The 27,933-nt window shown below is 37.6% G+C and overlaps 1 protein-coding gene across 3 annotated transcripts in view; it reads left to right on the top strand.

Moving 5' to 3' along the window:
* Nucleotides 1-27,933, top strand: part of lrp8 (low density lipoprotein receptor-related protein 8, apolipoprotein e receptor) — a 164,024-nt gene that overhangs the window by 55,840 nt on the left and 80,251 nt on the right. For all 3 annotated transcript variants that reach the window (XM_088004838.1, XM_088004837.1, XM_088004839.1), the window contains exon 3: nucleotides 21,394-21,516. In XM_088004838.1, the coding sequence (XP_087860964.1) occupies nucleotides 21,394-21,516 (123 nt within the window). The remainder of the gene's footprint in view (nucleotides 1-21,393; nucleotides 21,517-27,933) is intronic.

Below are 27,933 nucleotides of genomic sequence, written 5' to 3'. Positions count from 1 at the left end.
AGGACAGAAGACATAAAAATGCCTTTGCCTGAATTGAAAACAGAATTAAACAAATGTATGGTTGACAAATTGTATGATGTACTATTTTCAGAGGTCCTGTAATATTATAATGTAGTCATGATTTGACCAAGAGAGTAGAAGTACATAATATATGTTTTGAATTGATTAAATTAAAATATATTTGATCTTCATGTAGTTCAACTAAAATTATTTCATTAGCTTGAATATTTCCCATTCTCAGTGAAAAGTCATGCCTGTGTTATATCAGATAAGATTTCTCTATCAGTTTTATATAAAACGACCATCACTTGAAGTCATTTATAGAACCAGTACTGTTTTTGTGAGGCGGATTTTTGGGAACAAAAATGGAAATGAAAAGTGGTGAATATGGGAAAGTGAGAACGGAGGGATCAACTCTAAACCGTCAGTGAAGGGATTATTCTCCTTTCGCTTAAAGATCAAATTCCATTTCTGTTCCGCCTTCATTGGGTTTGGACGCTCCCTATGGCCTCTCACACCTCCCACTAATGCAATTAAGATCTATAAGCTTTTCCCAGGAATAAAAAAGGCTGAAGACGGATTCTTCCATGCTTCACTGAAGTTGGGGAAATCTCTGTGTGTTCTTGTGTTTGTGAGTGAAAATGGATTGATGGAGGGGTGGAGCAAGGGAAGCTAATAACAGGCATCTCCCTGCCCCCTCTCCATTCAAACCATTTCTCCCAAACAGGCTTAAAGAAAAGGTTTTAGTGGTATTTTACCCCCCGACACACATACACACTCGGTCATTTTGCTGCCACGGAAATACCTTTGTTTGAGACATAGAATGAAGTCAGACTGACTTTTTGAACAAAATATCAGCTATTTAGGCTTTCTCTCTGTACCATTTCACCGCCCTCTGACTGCCTTTGGAATACAATGTGTGCCGTTTTTCTGAACTAAAAGCTTAATCAGAGAACTAAAGCAAATCTGTCACCTATCTTCCCCATTCTGTTTCACTTTCCTTTTTATTTATTTTTTTTATTTTTTCATCCAAACCTTAGCATTCTGCTGCAGGTTCAGATGAGTGATGCTTTGGTAATTGAAAGTGAATATAGAGGCAATGGGGTCTAATGAGCTCCTTTCCCTCAGATCCAGAAGAGCAGGGAAATAAGGTAGTGCTGTATCAGTTAGTTGCCTTTGAGTTTATGTACAGCAGGAAAAAAAAAGTGAAACACTGAAAAAATTATTTGTACATAGATATGTGGAACCCAATATTGTTTCCCCCCTTTCTTTGATGCAAGCAGGCACTAATAGAAGCTCATAAGCTTTACATTTATTTAGGTAATGTTGGCTTTAGCAAATCTGGGAAGCCAAGAAGGTTATGCCAAATCTCAAGCACTCTCTTGTGTCATATGGAAAAAAACTTAAAGAAATCTGGTAGAGAATTGTGAACCTCCACCAATCTGGTTCATCCTTGAGTCTAGATCAAAGATAACAGAAGATTAATCCATCCAAGCATTTAAAATCCAGACAACACACTGTTCAGGAACTAGATGTCCCAGAGATGGAAGGGTTCAGGGTCTGGTCACGAAATTACTGGCATTATGTGGAAATATTGGAGCAACATCTCAAGGTACCAGACAAGTAGGTAAAGGTTAGAGACAAATAGTTTTCCAAATGGACAATGGCTTAGTGGCTTAAGGACAAGAAAGTCCATGTTTTGTTGTGTTCATAATGTCCTGATCACCGTCGCATACAACATTTGTTGGCAGAAGAGGTGTTAGATCAAATTGGCCTATAAACCTGACCCAGTTCCTCTGGATCTGTCAGGAGAAATGGGGCAAAACGACACCAAACTACTGTGAGAAGTACCTGTAAGGAGGCACGGAGCATTTGTCCCAAAATGGACTTGTTAAAGCAGTCCAATAAAATACTAAGGAAATGGATGGGAATGTCTGAATGGGCAGAAAGTTACAAGTAAACATAAATATCTCTATATACATGTACATTCTGCTCTTTTATTCTATCTTTACAGTCTGCATGGTTTATGATGAGAAATTCAGTCAAATTTCCTATCTTGTTGTTTTTGCTGCTCTGTGATCTGGACCAGTTTTGTTACAACCAGTACTGTTGCTTTTTTGTTTATTCAGCATTGATGTGGGCAGTGTCTGAGAAATGTTGTGGGCTGCAACTGGGAGGATAATTGGCTTTTCACAAATGCGGTTTTATGCAGATAGTGCTGAACTAGTGCACACCATAAAGGTTAGGGTGATATTAGGTTCCATACAAATGAGGACATTGCTGTATGAGATATTTGTCAAAGCAAATATTTTCCCTCAGCCAAAGGTGCAAGGAATATGTATCCATGTGGCTTAGAGGTTTGTGGTTCTCTGCAGATACAAATGTCTGTGTAGAGTAAGTAGAGAGGGACAATGCTAAAGTTTCACTTGTAGTATATAACGATTAAAAAAATGATTTCATCACAAATTCATAATCATTATAAATAATAATACCATGTGTGACATGGTAGTGGCTGTAAAATTGCCATATTTGGTTATTTTAAAACAAAGACAAGACCACTTGCTTGCTTGCTATTAGCATAACTTGGATTATATATATAAGGTGGCCGCAGATACTGTAGATTCTTACCTTAAGTCTGGGACTGTTTTCTACTGAAATTCTTGTTCTCTCTCTCTTTAAGCCTAAATGGACCACAGACATATCCGAAATTCTTGTAGAAACGTTTAAGTTTTTACATGTCCTTTCTACCTACAAGTACTGTTACGACTGACGGCGTAAAGTCAATTATTAAATGATGAGTGTGCAGGTGCCCGTCCCTGATTGGTTCAAAGAAGACGACGGAGATGTCCTATTGGCTGCTTTCCAGAGGTGATGGATATAAAGGCTGCTGAAGCGGACTTCCTGTGTTCCATCCTCGACTTATCTCCACCGGCCACACCCCTTTCCTTTGTTTGTCTGTCTGTGTTGGAGTTCTGGAGTGTAGGAGTGAGCTGCCGTTTATGTTTCCTTAGTTTTCTCATGTTTTTCTTAGTTAGGAAGGTAAGTTTTTGTCTTTTGGTTTATTTGCTTTCGATTAGGTAAGTTTCTGTTACTATTTAGGTAGTTTCCTTTTATTTGTTGTTTTCGGCGATAGCTCACTCTGAAGTCAAGTACTCCAGTGGGAACATCTTTATCAAATACATCTTTTTAAAATAAATAATTATCAACTGATCAATTTTGTGTGTGTCGGTTGCTGAGATCAGAGGAGGATGGATCCTTCATGTTGCGACCTGGCTCCCCCTAGACTGGTCGTAACAGTACATTTAAACATATAGTTAATCATGAAAACACTAACACTAACTCCTCTTCCAGGATCAACAGCTTGTAACTGCCAGAGTTTTGTTAACGTTACTAGTTAGCACTTCCGTTTAGCACATTGACCAAATCTGTGATGAGTCCGTTTCTGCTCATGGACGTTGCTGAAAATCGTCCAATTCCTGTAACCAGGTGATTTCTCAGTGAATCTCTAATCTACAATGATATTGATTGGAAAAGGGTTCTCCAAAGTCTTTTTCTGCACATATACTGCCGTGTGATCAATATTCTTTAATTAGGTTGCAATTGAATTAAATCTGTAATTACTAAGAACACTTTTTAATTGAAGCTGTTTCATTGAAGTTTTGGTACCAATGCTTAACTTGGAACCAATTGTTTGTAGTTTAGCAGCAGAATAATTAACCCTTCTTTGCTCCTGAGCAAAAGTTTAACGTCTTGGATGCAGGATTATAGTTACAAAACATCTAAAACATGATGTGGATGTGTATTTAAAGTATTTGGTTGGACAATCTAACTGTCCAATCTAACCTTGTCCAGTTAGATTGGACAAGGTTGTAAAAGTGAATAAAGCTTAAACTTTATATGATCACAATATTGAAGGTGAATCAATCCTACAAACACACATAAATGAGATTCAGTAAAACCTCCTTTTGTTTTACAGTTGTATGCCTCCATACACGATATTTCTCAGTTTAAGTTTGTTTTTTTCTTGTCTTTATGACAATCGTTCAATAATTTAGACCATTTCCTCCCCTCTCTTCCAACCCTCAGCTCATCTCTGTATGATTCAAAGATGCCATGCTCAGCTCCATAGCCTTTCTTAGAGACCCGTTGGTAGTAGTAGGGGAAATCAGCTGTGGCCAAGCTGTAAATTATTCCTCTGGAGGCCTAAAGGGGTGCAGCCTATCCCTCGTTTTCGTTCACCACACCTTTATGAAGAACCGGTCGGCTCCTGTGGGCCCCTTATCTGTCAGGCCTTAAAGGCCCCAGTCAGGCAATATCAAAGACGGACCACAAAAAGACTGTTTAGTGTGCAAGGAGAGAAAGAAGATGGACAGATGGGGAAAAGGGGGACAAAGAGACAGGAAGGGGCATGAAGAATGAAGTGGATGCGGGAGGAAGTTCCAAGTTCCCCTTAGAAATCACACATCTCCATCACGTGTAAAATGTCTTAGGATTCAGTGGGATCTGTTTGGATATAGTCGCATTAAAATCAAACTGGAACCTTCACTTATATTGCAATTTATTCTGTTGACATTATTGGATTTATTTTGCACAAAAACTTTTAAATAGCAGTAACATTGGTCAGTGTCAGAGCTTATTGCCATAAAAGACTATATATTTTTCACATGCACTCATTTATTACTTTAACACACGAGAAATAACTGGCATATTTTTATACATAATTGTTTCCGATAATTGGTTATTTAAACCGCAATAATAAACAATGAGCTTTCTTGAGAGCCAAGATTCTATAGATATAAAGAAGTAATATTTTTTCAAGCTACTTTCTTTCATCTATAGCCAGTTCTTCAATTAAATTGTAATTAAGATGCCATTTTATGCATGTTGAGGTGATCCTGATTCCAAGGATTTTTGTCTTTTCTTTGCTCATGGTCATGACATCCGGTGATTTTGTTCTTTGTATTCTCTCGCTGATTTATTTCAGATGGAACATTGTGCATTCATTTATTTCAGATGAAACATTTAGAAGATGTTTACTCTCTCCATGAAAAGTAAAACAGCATCAAAAAAAAAAAAAAACGACTTAAACCTTGACTGCCCCTAAAAGCATTTAAGAGGTTTGCATGCACCTTAAAAGAAATGGAGAGGCCATCTCTTTGCCTTCCCTTCCATTTGTGGTTTAAAACTGTGCAGCATTGTAAGTGCGGTGTTTGAAGCTTTGTTTACATGTTGGACAGGACTTAGCTGTCTCATTCCCCTCACCCTCATTGCTTCCCTATTTGAAAGAGGACTTTCTTGCATTCTGATTGCAAGCCTGTCTACTCACACTGTCTCTAAAGAATACTAATCAGTAAGTCCTCTGCCATATGCAGTCCCTTTTGTCAAGTATGCTAAATAAAATGAGATTTATGATATTTGGCTACAAGGTTTTCACCAGAAAACTTGCTAAGGCAGTCCACCAGCGGTCCACCATATTTCCGTGTTGAAAAATGTGAAATGTTTACAGAAATGTGAAAATTTCACTATGTAATGATGCGTTATTGGAAGACATTATTGACAATACTTGGAAACAAACTAAAGAATCCTATGAAAGGAAAACACCAAAAACTACAACAAAAATAAGATAAAATATTTGCACTTCACTTCTAGTTAATTAATCAGCCAGTGGCTTAATTAAAATAAATATTGCCCTAAAATGGACATTGATCAGTAAGCATTTTAACTAAATATTCTTAGGGTACACAATGCAATGTTTGTGCTTTCCTAAATCCTACCAATTTACTGTTACTTGGTGTAGTAAATTGATATGCTGGTAGTTATTTACCCAAGGTAGTGCAATATTTACAAAAAAATACTCTGATTGGATGTGGTGTGGTTCATTTACATACACTATCAAGTGGCAAGAGCAGACACAAACATGTAATAAGTGTGATAAAAACAAGTACATAAGCTAAAATGACAATGGATTAATTGTACCCTAGTGGCTTCCAGAATCACTACATCTCCGTCCAGTTTGGAGGAATACGAAATTATAATTGTTTATGTGGAGTCAACAAATCTGCCTTCACCTTGTTCTATTAATTCCATGAAGAATGACGGCAGTTCTGAAAATGAAGAAGTGTCCAAACTGGCATAAACAAGGTGCACCTCATAAAATGTTTTGTTCAGTCTTTCTTTCTTTTTTTGTTTTTTTTCTTGGAAAGAATCCTGGTAAATGTAAGATCATAACAGCTAGCCAGACATTTGGGTGGTGAAATGGCTTCAAACAACCCCTCTGGTGCTTTGCACAAGCTGTACAGAACACAGACAGACACTCCAGTCCAAACTGAAGCAATAAAACCTTAGAGATAGCCTTCTAAAGAGATGCTTTTCAGGTATTCTTATCTTATGAATTTGACCTTCTTTTCTTTCAGTCAACACTGCTGAATTAAGTGTTTTACTGAATAGCAGTCCTTTTGTGAGCTTAAAGCTGTACATTTCCGATTACCCCCATCTAAAGTTGACAACAAAAGGAAGAAGGTGTGTGTGGGGGAAAAAGGGGCAAAATAAGGACAGTGCTACCTGAAATATTAAAGGCGACTCTTGTAAATACACAGTATGCACAAGAGGCTATGCAAGCACTTTCTCTTGTTATCTCCCTTTCCCACACAGACCCACCCTTCTGCCTCACCTGTAGGAGCCTCTGGGATGAGACTGATGAGGTCTAAATACCCCTCTGGCAGGGATGTCTTTGATGGTTGTTGCCCGGCCTACTTTGCGCAGGGCTCATCGCAAGCTTCCCTCTGGGATGCCGAATCCAAGAAACAGCTAGAGGAAAGAAAGCTGCACCCAGAGTGGTGTGAGTGGATGAGATATTTTGGATGCCCAGTTTGTCTGTAAAACCGACTCTGTAAGGTGTGGGAGTGTGTATGTGTGCCCACCTTGCTGTTCATCTAAAATGTGCCAATTTCTCTGCTGAAAGGGGACAGAGGATGTGAGTTTTACTGGCAGTCCTCGCCAAACAGGCAGGGTTTTCATTTTGTTCACTGGAAGCCAAGTGTGAAAGTTTGATGAAGAGCAATTTGCATCTCTGGATGACTATGAAGAGGTCGGCTTTGTTCTGTGCCACAGAAAAAGCCATGCCTGCACACTGCTTGGCCCCAAAAACCTGCCCACCCCATCACCAAGTGTCACCCACGCTTTGCTTCTCCGTCTCTGCCCTTCTGGCACCACTCGATTTCCACTTTGGCCAGTGGCTAGTCTGATATTGTGCTGTGAGGCCAAGAGCACCTGCTAGGAGTTTTTTTTTTTTTTTTTTTTTTTTTTCATCTAGCCTCTGTTTGGTTTTGAAAGTGATCCAAAAGCAACCCAGAACCTCTGTGCACACATGCTCAAAATTGGATAAATAGGTGAAGCCAGAGTGAAACTTTAAAAAAAAAGAACAGGTTGTCCTGTGGAGTAAAAATCAATCTCTCACCTCAAAGCAGAAATATTTAAGACAACCGTCTTTTGAAAGTTCAAAGATGCATAATAGATCTTTTGGAAGAAAATTCCTTATTCCGTTACTATCAAACTGTTCTCTGTTACCATCTTTAACTAAAAAAACAATTAATGAAGAGGGAAGACATTAGATGTGGTGGCCCAGGGGGAAGACAGTGTTCTTTAGGATTTGTGTGTGTGTGGTAATGGGGCTAAGAAGCGAGCGTCTGCTTTGTATTTGTATTCTGGTGGCCAGGGGTATCCGTGGATACACGTAGGTGACTGGAAAGCATGCAGAAGGAAGAAGCTGGAGAGCAGTTATTTCTTCACCGTGGCCCTGATACCCACGATGATTAAAAGAGCTTCTCAGTTCTAGGTAACTTTAGGTCATTTCTGTTGAATCCGTTCTTGTTTGTAGCTGCATCTTTTAATGGTTTGTTTTGTGTAACTGGTAAGCAAATCTTAGCCATGTTTCTTTTTTTCATGTATTTGCAATTAATTTAAACAAACATATGAAGTCATATGTCCTACTTGCAAAATTTGTGATGATGATTTAGATTTTCAGTTCATTTTTATATTTGAGTTCCTTTAAAGATACAGCTTCTGTCAAACCCCCAGTTAGAATCTTTATGGAACAGTAGTTAGTACCTATCTGTTAATATGAATTTTCTTTTCTTTTTGTCAGACCATATATCTGCTTTCTTGGCAGCAGACATAGACCTAAACAACCTTGGTGTATAGATCATAGTATACACTTCTTACTGAAGACTCAAGAAAATGGCTCATTGAGTTTGTACCAAAGCATGCTTTTGCCATGTTAAAAAAAATCTGAATCTCAACATTTTCATTTTGTCGAAAGCTAATTTATTCATCTTTGCACTTCTATTCAAATAATCTTTAATATTGAGGTTCTAAAAAGAGCTGACTTGGCATACATGGTGCCAGCCTTTAAAATTGGGACCAACTTGAGGCTCGCTGCCTAAATAAGAAAAGTTAAAGGATGGAAGAAAATCACTGCTGCTAAATTTTCAAAATTGTTTGGTTCTTATTCATACTATTAGCTTTTGGAATCGTTGCCAGTTTTATATTTAATTTTATTCCTATTGTATCTTTTATCTCACTGTGATGTTGTATTTTGTACTTTGCACTTTGGTCAGCTGAGGGTATTGTGCATGTGCTATATAAATACACTTTGACTTGACTTGACTAAATCTCCCCACATAAATGAGCACCATTTCCAGAACCCTGTCTGGGTAAAGTTGAGATGTCATCAGACTAAATCTGAAAGAAAAGCTCCTTTAACCCGCTCATGGAGTAGGATGATTCATAAATCAATGACTCCCACCACCTCTCCCTCTGTCCTCATTCGTAATGTTCTAAAATCAAGCAGCTTTGAGGACAAAATGAAAAGAGCTTAGTCATTGTTGAACTTCATTCATGTGGGTGACGATGATAGGGTATGTTGGCCTTGAAGGGATTAGCAGGGAAAATATGATTACTCAGACAATATCAACTGGCTTGAGACGGAGCTGGAGCACTAAAAAATGAAGCTCTGTCATTATTGAATCACTACACTTGCTGAGCTACATTTGGCTCTGTTGTAATGTGATGTCAACTTTTTATATGTTGTCCATAAAACATGAGGTTCATAATATTTACCTATCTCTTAAAGAGGTGTATAGTGAATTCATAAAATGGATTCTCAGAAAGTCGAAGCAAGTCATGTTATGGTTTTCTAACAAGCCGTCAATGAAACCATCAACACATATGGCAAGTCTTTGTGTAATCAGTTCAATTAAAATTTTAAATTATTGAGATGCACCTACCTTTTATCTCATTTGTGGCATGCTCAAAAATATGGAAAAAATAATTTCAAAGAAACTACAAGAAAGGCTCAATATATGTAATGTTTGTTTTTTTCTGAGATATTTCTGTAAAAATTCTAACAGCTGAAACTGAGACCATTTGTCTAAACATGAAAAAAGACACATGCATCAAGACAAATATTTGATCTTAATATCTGCAGATAAACATCAAATTGAACTTAAACCCAACAGATTTGTGATGCTTTGCTATGGTGAGGATACTCCCACAGAGTATTTACTCACATTTAGTGACGATTTAATAATTCAGCGTGTTTGTTTGTGTACATTTAATCAGCTAATAAAAGCAGAGCAGACACAAAAGGGGGAGCTGACAATTTTCAATTTGGTAAATAAATGTAGAGGCAAAGACGAGTACAAAGCTGAAGATAAAGGTGAAAGAGGACCATAAAAGTAACAGGAAATAAAGCCACATGAGAGACAAAGGAGAAAATGCCATGTGCTCTCCTGTGTGTGTGTTTTTTTTATTTATTTATTTCTTTTTTTCTAACAGGGAGAGGAACAGAATCGTGAGAGGGGTGTGGTCAGCATCTAACAAAAAAGCATGATTGCCTTCTGCTGTCACTTCTCGGCAGTCAAAGCAACTAAAAACATGTTGGAACCTTCATTTATATTTTTCTGAAGCTAAAATAAATGGCAACATAAAACCTCTGTTGTGATTTTTAAGTAACTAAAGGCACACAGACACACAAATGATCCCGGTGACCTTTGTGAGGCTCTTTGTTGTTTCCAAGCTGAAATCATTTGGAATTTAAATAGTTTTTCTTTTACAGCATCAACAATAGGAATTTGTCCCCTTGTTTTGTCTGTGGATGCGCAGCAGGCTTTATTGGAATGCCCTCTTCCTTCCTCCCCTGCTTGTCCCCAGCCACTCCCTCTGGCGAGTGCTGATTTTTGATAATAAGCCCAGTAGTAGCCGTCACGTGGCCTGACCAGCAGTGCGCGGCATGTGTGCTGGTTAGGGACTTGAATGGCAATGGAGGAAGTACAGGGCTGTACAAGAAGGGAATTAGAAGACCCACAGTGAGCACTGATTCATACAGCCAGCGGGAATGTTGTTTGCTGGTACAAGACTTTTCTTTTGTGTTTTGTGGAGGCGGCTCCTGAAGCATCGCCTCTTTCTGCTTGTCAGTCAGTCACTTACTCGGATGATAATTAAAGATCCAACTTTATACATTTTAAGAAGTGCTGCCACATGTAGGGTGCCACATTTGTAATTTACATTTATTAATTTCCTTTAGTAATGAAGGTTGTTGATAATTTAGCATCTGTTCTTTGAAAGCAATAAAAGGTGAATAGTTTTGTCATTTAAAATGTGTAAGGCACAAGCAGTGGGGAATCTTTATTTCTTCCTGTTGTCTTCCTCTTAGACGTTCACACAGCAATATTTGTGTTCAGATTGTGTGTATCTTTGAATGTGTAGGTAACCACAAGGGGGTTGGACAAACAGAGCTTTCAAATAACACTGTTCCTCCCCGCCCCCAGGTTTCACAAGGGTTTTATAGATCCAAAGGGACAGTTATGTGTGCATATGAGAAAATGTCCATTTGTGTGTACACTGTCGTCTCTTGAAGATGTTTTCCTCCAACAGATTGCTTTTTTCTCACAGTTAAATGTTTAACATCATAAAATAAGATTTAACACCAGAAAAATAGAAATTTCCCAAAAAGCTAGTCAAAAAAATCTGGCACTTTGTAAAATCTAATCATGGGTAATCTTAATCCTTCTGATGTCATGACATAGGCTAAAAGTGACTTATTGTGTCATCATTTAAAGAACTTCAAGAACACATGAGAAACAAAGTCAATGGCATCTATTATGTGAAAGCTTTTATAAGGCTTTAGGACTCCAACAAATCCCATTTGGTGGCATTGTCCACTCCCTTATTGTGGAGTGGAGTGGCCTAGTCAAAGTCTGGCTTTAATTGCAATTGAGACGCTGTCACGACTTAAAACAGTAGGTGGATTAAAATGTTTCTGCAAAGAGTGTTCACCTTTTTAGTCATACCAGAACCTGCATGTTTTTGATTGACACGTTTTGATTCAACCTTCATTGGTTGAAGCAATAAAATTTAATACCACGCCCTCAAACTAAATATAAATGGTTGGTGTGTTGTTATTGTTACTTGGTGTAAAATTAATTGCCCATCATGACATGAACAAGGATCTATCTCTCTATATTAGACCAATTCTCGATTGCATCAGTGTAAAAGTTGGATCTTAACTGTACAAGAAAATGCTTTATTCCCACCAAGATAGCCAGAACAATTTGAACATCAGAAATATCAATGAGTCAAAGCAGACACAATTATTATTTTGGTTAATATTCCACAGTCATCCAATCATTTGCTTTCAATCAAGACAAAAGACAGATTTTCAACAGCTGCTTGTCTACAGAAAGACACTCTGAAAAATCTAGAGAAATAAAGCAAACACTGGAGATTTTAGATGTTAACGTGGAGTGGAGCGGACTGAGAGGATTCACGGCTGATATCATTAAAGCGATGGTCATGTCTAGGAAAGAGTGTCTGATGCTGAGACTGGAGTACTGGGGTAAGACGTGGGGGAGGGGATCGGGCGTGTGTGTTTATGAGTGCAGGTATGGGTGTGAGTAAGAGGTTTGCTATCGGTGTCTGAGTGTTTAATAAATCAATGCAGGTCGAGCCTGAGAGCAGCATGTCGCCCAAATGGTCTGCTGTTAGTGGGGATTTGTAGAGTCGGAGTGTTTTTAGGTGTACTGCTTGAATGTGGGACAGGAACAATGAGATGTGGCTGTGCATGTGTCATTTCTAATAAACAATACAGAAGCTGAAAAAAATGACCTCATACCCAGACGTCTGTGAGTACAACCGACTCCAGCTTCTTTTACCTCTCCCCCTTGTGTTTAGGACATAATTTGTATAATCCCAAATGTGAGTTCAAGGGCTGTTACAAGGTCCCATCTGACTAAATCATCTAAAAGAGAAAAAAATCTAAAGAAAAAAAACTGGCTCTGCTTGTTTTTTCCCCACTACGTGCTCCCTTGGTGGGCCCTTTTGTGCTGCGACTTAATTAGCAGTCTCTGAAGCTACACCAGTGCAGCATACAGGGGCTCTGGTCTCAGATCTCTGCACTCATGATGGTTTGTCTAAAAGAAAAGTTAAGTGTGACGTTCAAAGAACATGAGGAAATGGAGAGGGGGAACTAGAAAAAAAGAAAGATAAAACAAAGGAAAGACATCTATGGTAAAGAGGAAATAATTGTAATTATCTAGATTTGCACTACCTACTTCACAGGTTAAATGTGTGGAGTTCACATATCTGGATTATCTCTGTCTCAGAGAGTGGGAGGTTTACAGGTTTTGCAGTTAAACAGCCGCCAGTCTGATTCAGCAATTTAAAAAGATTTTATGTGGTAGACAAACACAAAGTCATGCATTAGCTGCAATAATTAAAGGGGAAGGATACAAAGGTAAAAATGTTTTATATCAAAAATTTGAAAAGATAATAATAGAGAACTGTACTGATCCTTGAACTTGAAAATATTCAGTATTTTATGTTGATATTTCACATAAAATCCCCCAAAAATTGTACTTGCATATCTAGTTGTAAATCAACTAAACTTCAAATGATTGTGGGGTATGAATACTTCTGCAAAGTACTGTCTGTATATGTTGGAACATAAAAGTAAAACAGACAGAGACTGACACTTTTCATTTGGAGGAACCATGTTCATTCCACTTGAACACTTTTCATCCTCGTTTTGTCTTTGATCATCCCTCGTGCTTTGGATCTACTCGTCTTCGTTCAGCTCATGTTTCCTTCAACTTCAAAAATAATTTGCAGAGATCAAATCTGACATGAAAGTAAGACAGAGCAATAAAAAGGGGGGCAAGCATGGAGCTCAACTTGGAGGGTCTTTGTGACATGTGGCTGATGCAAAACTTGTTTTGGGAAGATGTGAAAGTGTGGATGTATGAAAAACAACCTGCAAGACTGTCAATCTTATCAGAACGCTTAATAACTTTGTTTCCTTAGCCAAAGTAATGTTAGAAGATAGCCAAAGTGATCAAATCAGTTAAAAAAGGTTCATCATGTAAGTGTTGCCATCATAAGACTTGTTTAGGTTAAACTCACCAATCAAGATTTTCAGGTTTGTGAGCTTATATTGAGACAGGAAGTCCCACTATGGTCACTTCATAATATAAGGTTGGAATAGTTGAGGAAAAAAAAAGAGAAACAAAGTCGAGGCTTCATTGCAAGTTTGGTAAGTAGTACCTTCAGGCACCTCCTCTGTTTATTTTACTTATTTATTTTTTTTCAGTTTGATATAGATGGCAAACAGGAGCCACAAGATGACTTAGAATATGTACCAACATCACACACTTGTGCATTCAAACTGATGGTTTGTGATCATTGACTTGAAAAAAAATCTCATTTTAAATGAATCATCCACACAACGAAATATGCAGTATGAAGTAAAGCTCAAAAATGAAGTTTTTATTGTTTAAAGAACAGAAGTTTGAATATTTGAGTCAAGTCTGCAGGTGAGGAAGGAAATATCCGGTAAAGTGCTGGGAAATTAGGCTGCCATTTTTAAGTGCTAATATTTGGTCAAGGTGTCTAGCAAACAGGGTTGACTTCCAGCTCATGCCCATATTTTTTTTCTTCATTTGAACAGAAAGATCAGGCCGCTACGCAAACGAAATAATGTAAGCTTGTCTTGGACGTAAGCATCTGTTGTTTGCCATTAGGTTCCCCTGTGATAAAACTTGTTTGAGTATTATGTAAAACAGCTTTTTCATTAGCTTCCTCTGGATGTTGCTCCAAATCAGATTGAACTAAGTCATATTATTTGTCTGCAGGAGCTTGAAACACAGGATGTGTGGCGACTTGTTTTTATTCTGAAATCAGTAAAGAGAGATATGGCAGTAAACAGTTTTATCTTTCCACACACAACAAAAAAGAGAGATTAGCCTCTGTGACTGCATGTCTTTCTTCCTCAAAGTCTTTTGTCAGCTTATTATTTCTTCATCCTACTTTAGAAGCAGTAAGTGTATGATTACCATATGATTTTTATCTGCATTGCACTTTATTGCAATTTGCTTACGAACAAGAAGTAATGGTTTTCCTGGATTTAAGAGGGTATTTGTTATGCTGTTTGTGTGAACTGTAAGCTATTAATATTTTATCCCAAGCTGTTTCGATTTCAACCTCCCTCCTCTCCTCAGAGCCCTATCTGGACTTAAGGCAGGGGTCTGAGGAGCCTTGTTTATCAGGTTTTGTTGCAAGCATTTAGGCTTAAACCTCCCCAATTCCATCAAACCCATACTTTGCTTTCATTGTGATATTTTATTTACTTCTATTTTTCACCAAAATCTTATAAGTTTCACATTTGTATGCACATTTCTCAGGAAAAGGTATCTCACAACTTTATACAGAGATGAACTGAATAGTCACCTACTTAAATGTCAATTCATGCAATAATAAGAAATCCAGGGATATAAACTTTCTGAAAAAAAAAACAAAAAAAAAAACTCCAGCTGTCTTGCCTTCGTGTCGTTTTGAAGTTACAGAGTATTTGAAGTTGCTTTCTACCTTTTCTCCAGTTCTCTTTGATCTTACCCCCCGCTGGTCTTCAGGGTCGTTTTTTTACCCGATTATATGATTCAAATGTCACCCAGGCGCTCTGGGTCCTGCCCACTACTACTCACATCTGGTGCACAACATTTTTTTTTTTTTTTTTTCTTTGCTTCACAAAGTTCTTGGGCCCAAAGAAGGGGATCATGAAATGGTAACAAGCTTCTTTGAACCTGTAGGTGGTATTTGATGCTCAGAAAGCAGCACAGTATATTGTGTGTTTGATCAGACTGCTCCCTGGAATACAGGTCGGGGGTTCACGTCACATTGCTAACCTTTGTAGTGCGTGCGTCAGAGTCTACAAACAGACTATTACGTGTATGCTAATTCATTTTAGTGGATTATTAACTCGATTTTGTTTTCATGTCTTTTATTAAGTAATTAAACTATAATGATGATGTACGGAGTGATGTAAAGACAATTCTAAATATACTTTTGAGAAAGATGAACATTGAAAAGTTTTTTAACCTCTTTGTTTCCATTTCTGTTGCACTTTTTTTTTACAGTCAGTTGGAGGACAAATCACTTTTATTCATGTTTCTTTTTTATGTACATGGATTTTTTCAGTTGGTATGTGAATGAGTTACTTAGATTTTAACATAATAAAGTTCAGCCTTACTAAAGAAAAGCTAAATCTTCTCCCGGTCTCGTCTTGCAGTCTACCGTCATATATATTTTCCAAGTGAAATTGCTGCTTCTGCTTGTTCACAGTGACTTGGTAGCCAACTGATTATTGGGAAATTCAATGAGCCTTTAATCTCCTCAAAAGACCAACATTATACTTGTCTACGTTACTCAATCACATTTTATGTTCTCCTCTCTCCCACATTTGTGGTCTAACCTCTACCCGCTGATTAACGGTCTCTTTCCTCCATCTGACACGCTCCGTTCTTTAGCTCTTTAACCGATCACAACAATGTGGAAGACCATCTATTTCCTCTCCTCTTTCTCCAACATTCAGCACACTTGTTTCTTTCTCACTCTCTGTAGTTTTTCTCATTTTTCTCCCTTTGCTCTCTTGACTTGCTTGCTCTTTGAGGGTCCTGCTCCCTATAGTTGTTCACAGTCATAGAAAAACTGAACCATATTTTTTTTTCTTTTTGTGTTGTTTTTTTCCGGCATGCATTGTTACAGGACATTTTTGTACTTGCTCTGCAGGGAATACAGGTGGTGCTTTTCATGTTTTGTGAAAGGAAGCATGAATACATTCTCTTTATAGAGTTTAAAGAGCATATATTGCTGGGTTTTTCAAGGCTTTCATGTTGTTTTAGATTAACAAGGTCACACATTAAAAAGAAAAAAAAAACAGTCTAATTTAAACACCGGTTACAGTATTTACATGTTGTTTATCTACATTTTTGTGCACTTTTTAATCTTTTGCGAACCATTATGGAATATGTACACCCAGATATCATGTCATGCATCACCATTTATTCAATTTTCCTTCTTGTTAAATATCTATATTGTATGTTTATATATTTAACATATGTGTAGACAGTTTAAAATATCTGTATGTCTGCTGTTCTACATGTTTGCTTTTGTCTGAACCAAAATAAATGGAAAAAAAAAAAATCACACTGGTGTAACAATGAACCCAGGTTTAATTCTGATCCAGGGCTCGATTTCCTCCAATGCAGGTGACCAGAAATAAATTAGAGCTAAATATTATTTTTTATAGTAAGTAGATGGAATCAACCAGCTTGATGTGCTGCTAAGCAACTAAAGCAAAGGTTTCCACTCAGCTCATTTAATACATCTGACAAAGATGAGACATTTTATTTTTTTATTTTTTTTATTTTCATGCATAAGTAAAAATTGCATGTAGCAAGTCTCAGAGAAGGATATCCACATTTTGGCATCTGGAGTGAATAGATCCAGATTACAGGTGACACAGTGTTCCCTTAGTTATTTATGTTTCGGTCACTGTTTTATTTCTGTATTCCTTTTACTTCGTGTGTCTAGCGGAATGGAAAATTGAATGACTTCAAGGCAAGAGGATGACCTTTACCTGTTCTCGTCTTGAACCAGTGTTCCAAAACATGTTGGCAGTAATACGTAGAGGAGAATCCTAATAAGCTGCAAGCTTGTGGAGGTTTGGTTATACTCGAGGTGAACATCAGTGGGTCGATTTCGTCACTCATTGATCCCCGGGGTTTTCAGAGTGACAGTTGCTGAATGTCAGCAGAGCATTAACATTAAACATTAACACAGTGATATGTATTTAAAGGGTAGATGACTGAAGTGTGTCCAAAACATGCTAATCTTCCCAGTGCTTTCTCACTCTAATGCATCAGTAGAGCTGCTGATATGTCAATGAGTTGACACTGTGTGACCTATTGGTGCGGCATTCAGAGTATCAAAATCAGAGTAGGACTTGTTAGAGTTAGATGTAAGAGTTGAGCATTGGTTTAAAAACCATACAAAGCGCCTACAGCAAAATATTAAATTACATTTGCTTTTCGGCAAGAGGCAGTTTTAAAATGACAGTGTGTCCATGTGATATAATTGCATAAGAGCACAAAAATCTTGTTCCCAAATTATCTTTGGGGTATAAAGACTAGCTTTAGATTAAGTCCCAAAAGCTTTAATTGAGTGGTGGAGATTTGACCAAGTCACATTTACATTATATTGATTTAAATTATCCCTAGTAAACTATGCACTGAATGAATTTTCAATTCTGCGTTGTCAGAATATCCATTAAGTCACCATTATGGTCTCTACTAAGTCTTTCAAGTGAAACTTCCAGCTTGATATTCTACATCAGTGTCCCATATCGGCTTTTATTTGTTGGGTCAGGTAGCTGTGTCTCTTTGTCTTTTTTGATGCTGTTCATTCACTAATGTTCTCTAACTAAATTTGTAATGAGATTAAACTCTGCAGGAGTGAACTCTTTTTAGTAATTTGGGGACTCCTGAAGCGGTTTTCTTTCCACTAAATTTCATTTACAGTTTATAAGGGAGTTAAAATTGACAACTATGTATCATTTTTCTTTCACTTTACAGATTTTGGTGTTGGTCCACAACATAAAATCCCAAATAAATACTAGAAGTTTGTGGTTGGTACATGACAAACTGTGGTAAAGTTTATGGAGTATTTTTCACAGTAACTGCAAGTCCTGTACGATTCCTTTTGTAAGTCATTTTGTCACTCAAGGTTGTAGTCTGCAGAGTAACTGGTATGGGAAAATCTGTTACAAACTCCTAACTTTCTGATCACATGTAGAAGAATGGCATGAATAGATAACATCAGATTTAAGTGCTGTGGTTTCTAGATGTTACTTTAACTTTTATGAGCAAAACCAAGTCGTTCTAAGCTTTATGCCATGATTTCAGCAGAGAAAGTCCTTAGAGGTGCAAAGAATTAATGCATGGTGCAAAGGCCAGCAGCACCTGACACGCAGCAAAACTCTTTATGATAATGTATACCTGTAACAGCATAATCCTTCACTTGTCCGGAATACATTATTTAATACCTGTGAATTAGCATTCACATTGTCAGGAAAGCAAAGATCAAAATAAATGTAAATAAACTGAATGTCATTATGCCGTAGTCATGAAATGAACAGGACAATAGTCAGTAAAACATACAGAATAAATACCTGAGTGAACTGCAAGTGAAGTGGGATGATGGGGCAGAATTGAGCATTTGATGGTGCAATTTAAATGTGAATAAAGTTATTGATGGCTCAATAATGTCGATAAAATCTGCCAGGAGCTACAATGGTGTGTCTGTTTCCCACATAAATATTCATCACTTTTTCCATCAGGAGACGGGGGACTAAAATAAAACGTTGCGTCTCCACTCTAGGTGGAAGGGTGGATGGTATGTAGGCTGTGTGTGTCTGCGCGCGCGCGTGTGTGTTTGTCTAAAGTGCTTATACATCTTCTCTTTCTCCACATTCGCTCTCACACCTCATAAGCTAGATTCAGACTGTTCCATATGGATGACGCTCGTATATGACAGTTCTTGGCCTATCAGAATTCAAATGTAAGCAGCTGTTTGCGTGTGCATCAGCAAGTTTTGAGAAGCGTTGAAAGACATGAACAGACTTTATACATTCTAGTCCAGCTATATTGTTTGATTCTCCAGTTATTAGTCATGTTATGCACATCTTTTCAATCAAGTCATTGATGTGAACCTGTGTTGCTAATTGAGTAAAATGTGTTTACGTTTACTGTCGGAGCAAGAAAAAAAGTTTCTTTTTTAATGTTTTTGGAGTTCCCTAATAGACTGTACTATATGAACCTGAAAGACCTGGTACTGAAAACAGGCTTTCTGCTACTAAATTAAATTAAGTTCATTTTAAGACTTTTTGAGACCCTTTTAAGAATATAATTTAAATTTTAGGTTGACATGAATTACAAAAAAAATATCTGAGTAGGAATAATAGTCATATCACAGTTTTAACTTTGAATGTTTTGCCTAAAATATCTTTCCCAAAGGTTAATTAAATTCATATTGTATTTGTTGATGGACACAAGCTTTTCAGTTCCTTTCACCCGTAGAAAGAGGGTAAGCAGAATCAAATTCCATTTGTTCTCCAAGACAAAGAAAGATTTGTTGGAAACTGATGGGATTGTATTTACAAGCGTCTTTATTTTAATGAGTCTATAAACTGTATGCTGTAACCCTGCCTTTTACTTTGGCTCTTTTGCACCTTCCTCTGATTTTAAAAAGCTGCTTTGGAAGATTAAGGTGACGTACATCAGCTGATGTTTCATGAGTGTGAAACGAAATCCTAATTTATGGATATCTGACATGAGGCTTATTGTGATTTAAGATGCCACTGACTGCACTTTTTTTTCTTATCTTTTTTACTTCCGAGGGGACATTCCTTGCATGCTCCACAAATCTCTGTTATCAGGCTATAAGCAGAGATTCAGTGAAAGATGGAAAAAAGGAAAAGCAGACCGGAAGAGATAGGATTTATGCTAACATGCTGGTAGGAATGAAGGGGATTTATGTGATCCTTTGTGATGACTGATGGCATTACATGAGACCCTGCAATGGCAGTGCATTTCCGTCACACGTTTTGTCTCTGTATCCCCGTTTTCTCCATCCTGCTCTTTCTATTTCCCTTTGTCTGTAGCTCAGACTACTCTGCAAGTCCCCGGGGAAATGCTGCTGATTTATTCTAGACCTACACCTTCTTCAGTTCTATCTCTCTAATGTCTTCAGCCCCCAACAAGCAGCCTCTTTTCTCTTATAAAAATCAATATTGTGTGTGCTGGTGAGCGTGTGCACAAGTAATTTATTTTTCACCTTACATTGTAAGCAAAATTTCATATACATATAGGAAGGATCTATCGCCACTGCTGCAATGGTGTCAGTTTTCAATGCTTGTACTTCATAATTATTGCTCCCAGATGTGTTGTCAGTCATACCAACACTGCGGGACGTCATGCACTATACACAAAAAACTTCAAGCTAATAAGGGTCCCACTTTACAAACAAGAGGATGTACTGCCAGGGCTGGAACAAATCATTGTCGTTCATTAAAATGAATTTACCGTAAACGTTTTCAACACAAAATTCTCCAGTACTGTAGAGTGTCCTTTCTTAAGGGAACACATCTTTCATAAACCTATAAAGATGAGGAAATTTGACACCAAGTGAAATCTATATGCCAAGTATAAAACTGTTAAAACACACTTTACAGACACAGTATACTGTCAGCTTTTTTTCTTTCAAAGTAAAGCACAGATGCACGATTTGTTGTACATGCAAGTTTTGCACAGTTTCCAACTTCCAACTTTTCCTTCATTGAAAGATTGTCTGTCTTGAGTTAAAAATGTAAAGGAGAAGCCAACAATTGGAGAAGCATACAGTCAGTTATATGCAGGATGGTGTTTACATTAGATATTCTCTTGTACAGAGGAGACAAATAGAAGTTACACTTGTCCTTCAAAATGCACTTTGCACATCCGGTCCTTTGCTAACAAAAGAAATCTTGGAATACAAACATAGTTTGGACAGAATACGTACATTTTGACATGTGATTTCACCTAGCAAATGTCCCCGACCCACAGTCAGTGTGAAAAAAGAATCTTTGTCAAAGAATAGTTTATCAAAGGCCTCTCAACCTCCCACGTTCTAAGCTGCATGTGAACACAGCACCTGGAACACAGCCGGCAACAGTTTGAGTCAAAACGTTACTTGCTCATAATTAAATAAAAATTTAACTGGAAAATTGATTTGGAATTGGAGCTCAGGGATTATCTTTTGACTTTTGTTGGATTTGAATTAATTGGCCTTTTTGAATGGATTTTAAGATGTTTCTTTTCTGCTCATTTTTGCCACATGCTGTCAGTCACTTGATAAGACAGTAGTTAATGTTTTTAAAGAGCAATAATGCTGTTAAAAATCCAGTGTACATTATCTGCAGGATTTTTTTTTGTAGGTTTATCATAGTAAACATTTCTTTCATTTCCACAGCAAAGAAGACTTGTGCGACCACTGACTTTGCCTGTAAGAACGGACAATGCCTGCCTGCTAGGTGGCGCTGCGACGGAGAACCAGAGTGTGCAGATGGTTCGGATGAGGCTGATGTAATCTGCAGTAAGTAGCTTCACAAATGCATTGCATGTTCAACAGGCGAACCTAACCACACATGTTGATGAGCAGTGCCACAAAAGCAAACACTGATATAATGACAGATGGAACAGAGAGTCAGGTAGGTCAACACCTATTCCCACATACAGAGTTGACACGTCTCACATGTGCTAACACATGTTGTGAATCCGTGAGTTAAACAGAAGTCAACTTGCATTTTTTAAAGAGCATAAACATCTGCATTACGTCAGCAGTTTTTTTTTTCTCATACATTCATGCTGGATTCACGACAGTAGTTCTGTTCTGGTAACACTTTCGTCACTCTCAAGGATGTCCATTCTTTGTGCTTGCTGCACTTTGCAACCTTCCATTCCTTGAACACTGCATCAGAAAATTGCTTTCAGTTGGACTGCCATACATGGTTTAATCAAGGCCAAAGGAGTGACAAAATAGTTTGACTTATTTTAAATCGTTTCCTCCCAGCTAAAGTGAAAAGTGGAAAGAAATAATTTCTAATTATCTCTATTACTTTTACCTGACTAAGCAGCTGATCAGAGCAGGAAAGACCAATACTTTAAAGTTTAATGAAGTAGTCCACAGCAAAACTTAGATATATTTTTTCTACTACTTCACATATCTTCTAAAACCTTTAATAGACACTTTACTGCTTGTGGTTAGATCTGTTACTTATACATTTTTGGGTTATTATTGGCAAATATAAAGCTATTCTGTATTTTGTACTTTTTGCTCAGCATTGGGTTATTTCTTTCCTTCAGTCCAAGACTTCAATTGTGTCCTATTCCTGGGGTAGAAAGTGTTTCCAACGAAGCAATTACTGTTTTTCTTTGTTGGGGTGTTTGGAGGCATCTGTCTTTTCTCCTTGTGTTCTTCCTCTCTACCTAAGTTTCTTGCAGAGATGATCTTTGTAGCAAAACTGCTCAGTGTCCCTATGCTGCGTCACAGTGAGCCGTCAGATATTGAATAATTTATGTCAGAAAGCAAATGATGATAGGAAAAAGAAACATAAAGAATGTGTTGAGCACAAACAGAAGCATTTAGGACAGGAAGCTAGCAGTGACTTTCCCAACTCAGCAAACTCCAGTAATTCAATAAAACCCTTCAGCAAAGTATCAATTGATGAACAATTTTAATTCCATTGTTCAAAGTTTCAGATTACTAGTTTTTCACTATTCTTGGTAAGCTCCTCGCAGAGCATCCGTTTACTTCACAGATACAGGACCGGTGAGACACTCATCAAATATATGTCCTGGTTCGGAGCTAGAAATCTGTCTTTCCTCTTCAGTCTTATCATTCAACTCTCACACTACAACCCACATCCTATTTGGCACTTTTTCATCAATATGGATCTCAAAGAGGTGATCAAAGGGGGCTTTGAAGATCCCCAATGATAAATCTGATTGGCAGAGGCCAAGAACGTGTGTGGGTTTGCATACAAGCACATGCCTTTTCTAAAAGCTTAGAGTGTGCGCACTGGCATAAGTATGTGGGTAAAACTGAACTCAATACTTGTATTTAGTATTCATCGCAAGGTTAAAATCCAACCCATTTCATCAGATCAGTAGACTAGTGGTTTAGTCTCATTATATCTAATCAAGGTCAGACATGGAGAGCTTCTCGAACTCTTTCCAGACGCATCGATCACCACAGGTCTATCATGGTATTCTACATGCATTGTGAGGTAAAAATAAAACAATGTTACAACAACAGGAATTGAAACTTTGTATTTGTTCACATCTGTGCCCTTTCCTCATTATTTGGCCTCATTTGGTTATTTAAAGATCGCCATTAGTCTCTGTCATAGTAGAGACTATTCTTCCTGGGTTCCACACCACAAACATTACAATAAAATCATACTTTTACAAACACTACAAAAAGGATATAATGAATCATTAGACTCAGGCGACTCAGATGAACCTAAAAGTTGCAGGACACTGAACCTTGAGACCTGGGTCCAGGTGTAAGGATGACATTAGGCACCATTAATCAGGCCGTTGCTGCAACAAACAGTTAACACTTGCATGAATTCTGCAGCAGTAGCATATATGTGCAATATTGCATCTTTAAGTTACAACGCTCACGGTAGAGAATCTTTTGACAGATATTGTTGGCAAACGGACTTAAATGATGAACAAATTACATTATTTTTTTTCATTGCCTTTGCTTCAATGCCATGGAAACACAACAATCAAAAAGAAGTGTGATGGAGTTGGTGATGGTGTAAAGTTATACAATGTGGACAGAATTCAGAAATGGCGCAAAATGCCCTTTAGTTTTAACATCTTGATATGATGAGGTAAAGGGGTAAACTGTACCTGCTGTTCCTCCCAGAAGCATCTGCATTGGTTGTTTCTGTACATTTTTTAGTTTTTGCTTCTCAGCACTTTCTTTGTGTAGTTTAAGACCTTTAAATATCCTTCTGCCAGCCAACATCTGTGCGTAGCAATCTTGTTTCTGTCATTTTGCCTGCTGCTTGTCATCCACTTTCTGATCCAAGTTCAGTTTAAGTAATGCCTTGATGGAATTGATTGCCCCGGGAGAGAATCGATGGGCTGATCCCTGAGACTTTTGGTCGACTGCTGATTAACTATGGACCTCCAATGATGGCTCTGAAACTCACATGTGCAGACGCACACACACCTACACACAAACACACAGGTTGCTGTGTCGTTCTCTGTAATTACACATTGAAAAAACCTGGGCCTGAAGGGGGTTCTGGAAATAACGCTCAATAAGGCCGAGCAGTGGTTCATGCATGATCGTATGACTGTGTGGCTTATTAGTTATTGCAGTTGTTAGCATCAATTCTCAAAAATAGATTAGAAACATTATGGGGCATCTGTATTTCAGAGCCAAACATTGTGTCTGTTTACCAATCACCAGCACATTTCTCACAGCATAGTCTGTTAGCAGAAAACTTTATAGTATTTAGTCATGCAGTGTTCATGCAAGTCTCACTTTTTTCCATATAATTAGTCTATGTTTCACTCGAGAGTAATGTCGCCATCAAAACATTATTTCAAGTGCAGCGTCCATCATGCCACTGAAACTTTCTCACTACATTCAGTTAAATGTAGTAACTACACTTAAAGTCACTTAAAGCTCAGGCTTGAATTGACGTGATTAGATATCAAAATACTGACATAGGTTTAGAAAAACAAGGTAATTATTTTTGTCTTAACATGCAGAAGGGTCATTTGGAGGTCAGATATCAATTTAGAAATGTATATCAAAAGTGTTCTATATCTGTTTTCTTACAACAGAAGCTGTCAGGAAACAGTTCATGTTCTCTAGTTTACATCTAGATTACTTGTAATCATTCATATATTATTTTAGCTTCCATTTTTTCTGTTTGGAAAAAAAAATGTCATGCTTCATTTATTTATTGATTTTATTCCTCTTATTTGATGTTTAACCATGAAAGCTTAGGAACAATAGACACTTGTCACTTTTAGTCTACCGTGTATTGGACAAAGATATAACTACACTCGTTTTATTCTGCCTTTCTGGATGCTCGGAAACTTAAGAATGTGATACAAAACCCCCATCTTCGAATGCCTAAACTTCTATGAGATGCGGAGGATATTTTATATTCATGACATAAAAGCCTTGTATCATCTCGGTGACTAATCTATTCCAGGTCTACTCAAGCATCTCACACTTGGAGGCATGCTGATAAAGGCTGTCTTGAAAAGTCTCTAAACCCATTATGAAAGAGAATGGGAGGAAAGTATACTAGCACAAATGAGAATTTTGATGAGTATTGAAGTCAAGTAATCTCAAGTCATTGTTCACGGTTGAGAAGCGTCGTCAGATAAAACCGAGAGAACAACAGTGTACGCATTCCCTTCGGCTCTGCCATTACGATATCAAAGCAGCTGTGTTTTAATTGAGAAAACGGGGGATTTTAAAACATTTGGTTCTTTGATATGCTTCAAACTCGACTCTGTTGCAAGGCCTTAAAGTTAGCGCATTTGCAATGGAAATGTTTTATTTGTACACTCAGACTTGTTATTAAATAGTTTGAATACAATTTACATCTTAATGTGTCCTGATATGTTTAGCACATATTGATCATCTCTTATTTTTTGGTCTACTTTACTCAATACCTCAGGGTTTATTTCTTTCCAATCCAGCTGATGAAAGTCATTCATCTAGAGAAACAAACTGTCAAAGTGGTGCCTCTCATCACAGCAAGACTTCTCACCCACTTGTGGTAGTCATGATTTATAGAGCTCATATCCACTCATTTCCACTACCTTCATCAAGTTCTTTTCCGTATGGTAATCATAGCTTTGCTGGGGAAAAGATTAAAGAAAAAATTGTGTAGACTTGGACAGCAGAAGCAGATTGATTTTAAAGAATGTTTGCAGCTTGAATTCCTCTCAAGGTTTCGTTGCTGTCTTAGAACGTGTGGGATTTTTTTTATTTCCAGGTCTGATAAAAAAAAAAAAAGAATTGAATAAAGAAAACTTGTTTACCTCTTTTTTTTTTTTTTTAACCTGACAATTCCAGACAATTTCACATCCAAATTTACCTGGATCTCTTTTAAAGATGCCTTCTTAAAATGTCAAAGTTAAGCACTAAAGCTGATGTTTGTTTAACAAATGGGATGAAGGTATGAAAATTCACAAAACTGCTCTGATACTCCAGTCGTTATTTGACAAGTCCAAGAGTTAGATCACCTCGGACACTAAATCTAGGATAGTGCAGATGCCAACAAGCTGTGAAAAGAGTTGTTACTCAATGTTCAGAATGTTTTAAAAAGGGGGAAAGAAATGTATTTTTGAGAAAAGTGTGGAACTTTGACACAAAGATTATTAGAACCCTGTCCTCTGGAGTTCAAATGTGCATGCAGGGAGGAGGGACCCCTGAACACTTACTCAGTTATAACTGCAGAATGTTGCTGGTGTTGTACAGCAGATACCAATGATTGGATGCTGACTGTTGAACATGGTAATTGTGTTTTGCATCATAGCAATTGCTGTGAGATGTAGTTTTAATGTAAAGCTGGAATAGAACTATTTCTTTATTTCTCCAGTTGTGTAGTTTAAGGCATGACGGTAAGATTACTGCAAAATGTATGTCTGCAGCCCCCAGCCTTCTGAACAACAAGCAGTCTCATTGTGTACATAATCGTTACAATTATGTATGAAAGATGTAGTTTTTGTGCACGTTCTAATAGAGCATTTCGTGCTGGTTGGCACTCCTATTTTCTCAGGCGTCTGCAGAAATTGTAGCCCATCTCAAACACATCCGTACCTTCATGTTGATCTGACCACTCAGCTGTGCTGTGAGCATTGTGCAAGAACATTTTAACCAGCTTGCATGTTTTACACCCTTACGTGAATTTTAATTATTTGTAGTGACAGAACTTTTGTAATCTCTTTAAGGAAGTTATTAAAACAAGTGTATGATCAAATCTGTCTGCATCAGTTCTCCTGCATAGATGCTCATATCAATTTCTTTCCACTTTTGTCTTGGTGGGCTTCAAACACAATTTGTAGAAGAGTTTTTGTAAGGCTCCTTTACTTTCTAACAGATGGGCCATTTATGAAATGTTGCTAAAGTGTTATCTTTAGATTTGTTTGTGCAATGAAAGTTAATTTTGATATCATTTAAAATGAACTGAAACTAAGCTTAGTAAAAAGATATGACAAGCAATTTATTAACAGTTACTATACATTTTGTGTACTGAGTTTTATGCAATTTGATAAAACCATAACTCATACCACTTATTAACGAATTACGGTGTCCACCTGTTCACCACTTCTCGCCATTTGTGTACTGAATACATTTCCATGTAATGTAACACAAATGTGTGACTCATGTTGTGAAAAGAATTATGAGTCACAGAGGAATATAGAGAAATTATTTCCATGTCTCCTGGTGGTCAGCAGTTCCTTTTTGTCCAAGGGTTTAGTCTGTTTCTACTGCAAAGTCAGTTGTCCGGTGTTGAGACTTGAACTTGCTTCCCTCCCACTTCCTCTCCTCTACATCGGTTCCACCTGCTCCAGAGTGGAGAAGTGACTGTGGATTTGCCCGGCCGTTCTGAGACTACAGGCAGGTCAGCCTAAAGCAGCAGGGTGGCAGGAGGTTGTGCTCGTTAATTATTCTAGAATACGAGCGGAAAGGTTTCACTGAGTTGCATTGTCGGACGGCTTCAATTTCATGCTTGAGGCGGCCTCAGACCCGGCCATAATTTCCCAGGCGGCCTGTCTCTTGTTTTCCCTACCTGTATACGGCTTCCTTGCACTTTCATCCCGGAAGAAAGTCGGTGACCTTTGCATCAAAAGACACTAATAAATACAAATAAAATCATTTTAGAAATGGATATAAAATTTACAAGCTCCCATGAAAGTTACAAATGTTTAATGAATCATTCTAGTTTTTCTTATACACTTT

Source organism: Poecilia mexicana, unplaced genomic scaffold (genome assembly GCF_051168715.1).
Source record: "Poecilia mexicana isolate PSO_F unplaced genomic scaffold, ASM5116871v1 scaffold_4, whole genome shotgun sequence".
Lineage (NCBI taxonomy): Eukaryota > Metazoa > Chordata > Actinopteri > Cyprinodontiformes > Poeciliidae > Poecilia > Poecilia mexicana.
This window is presented reverse-complemented; position numbering and strand designations above follow the sequence as displayed.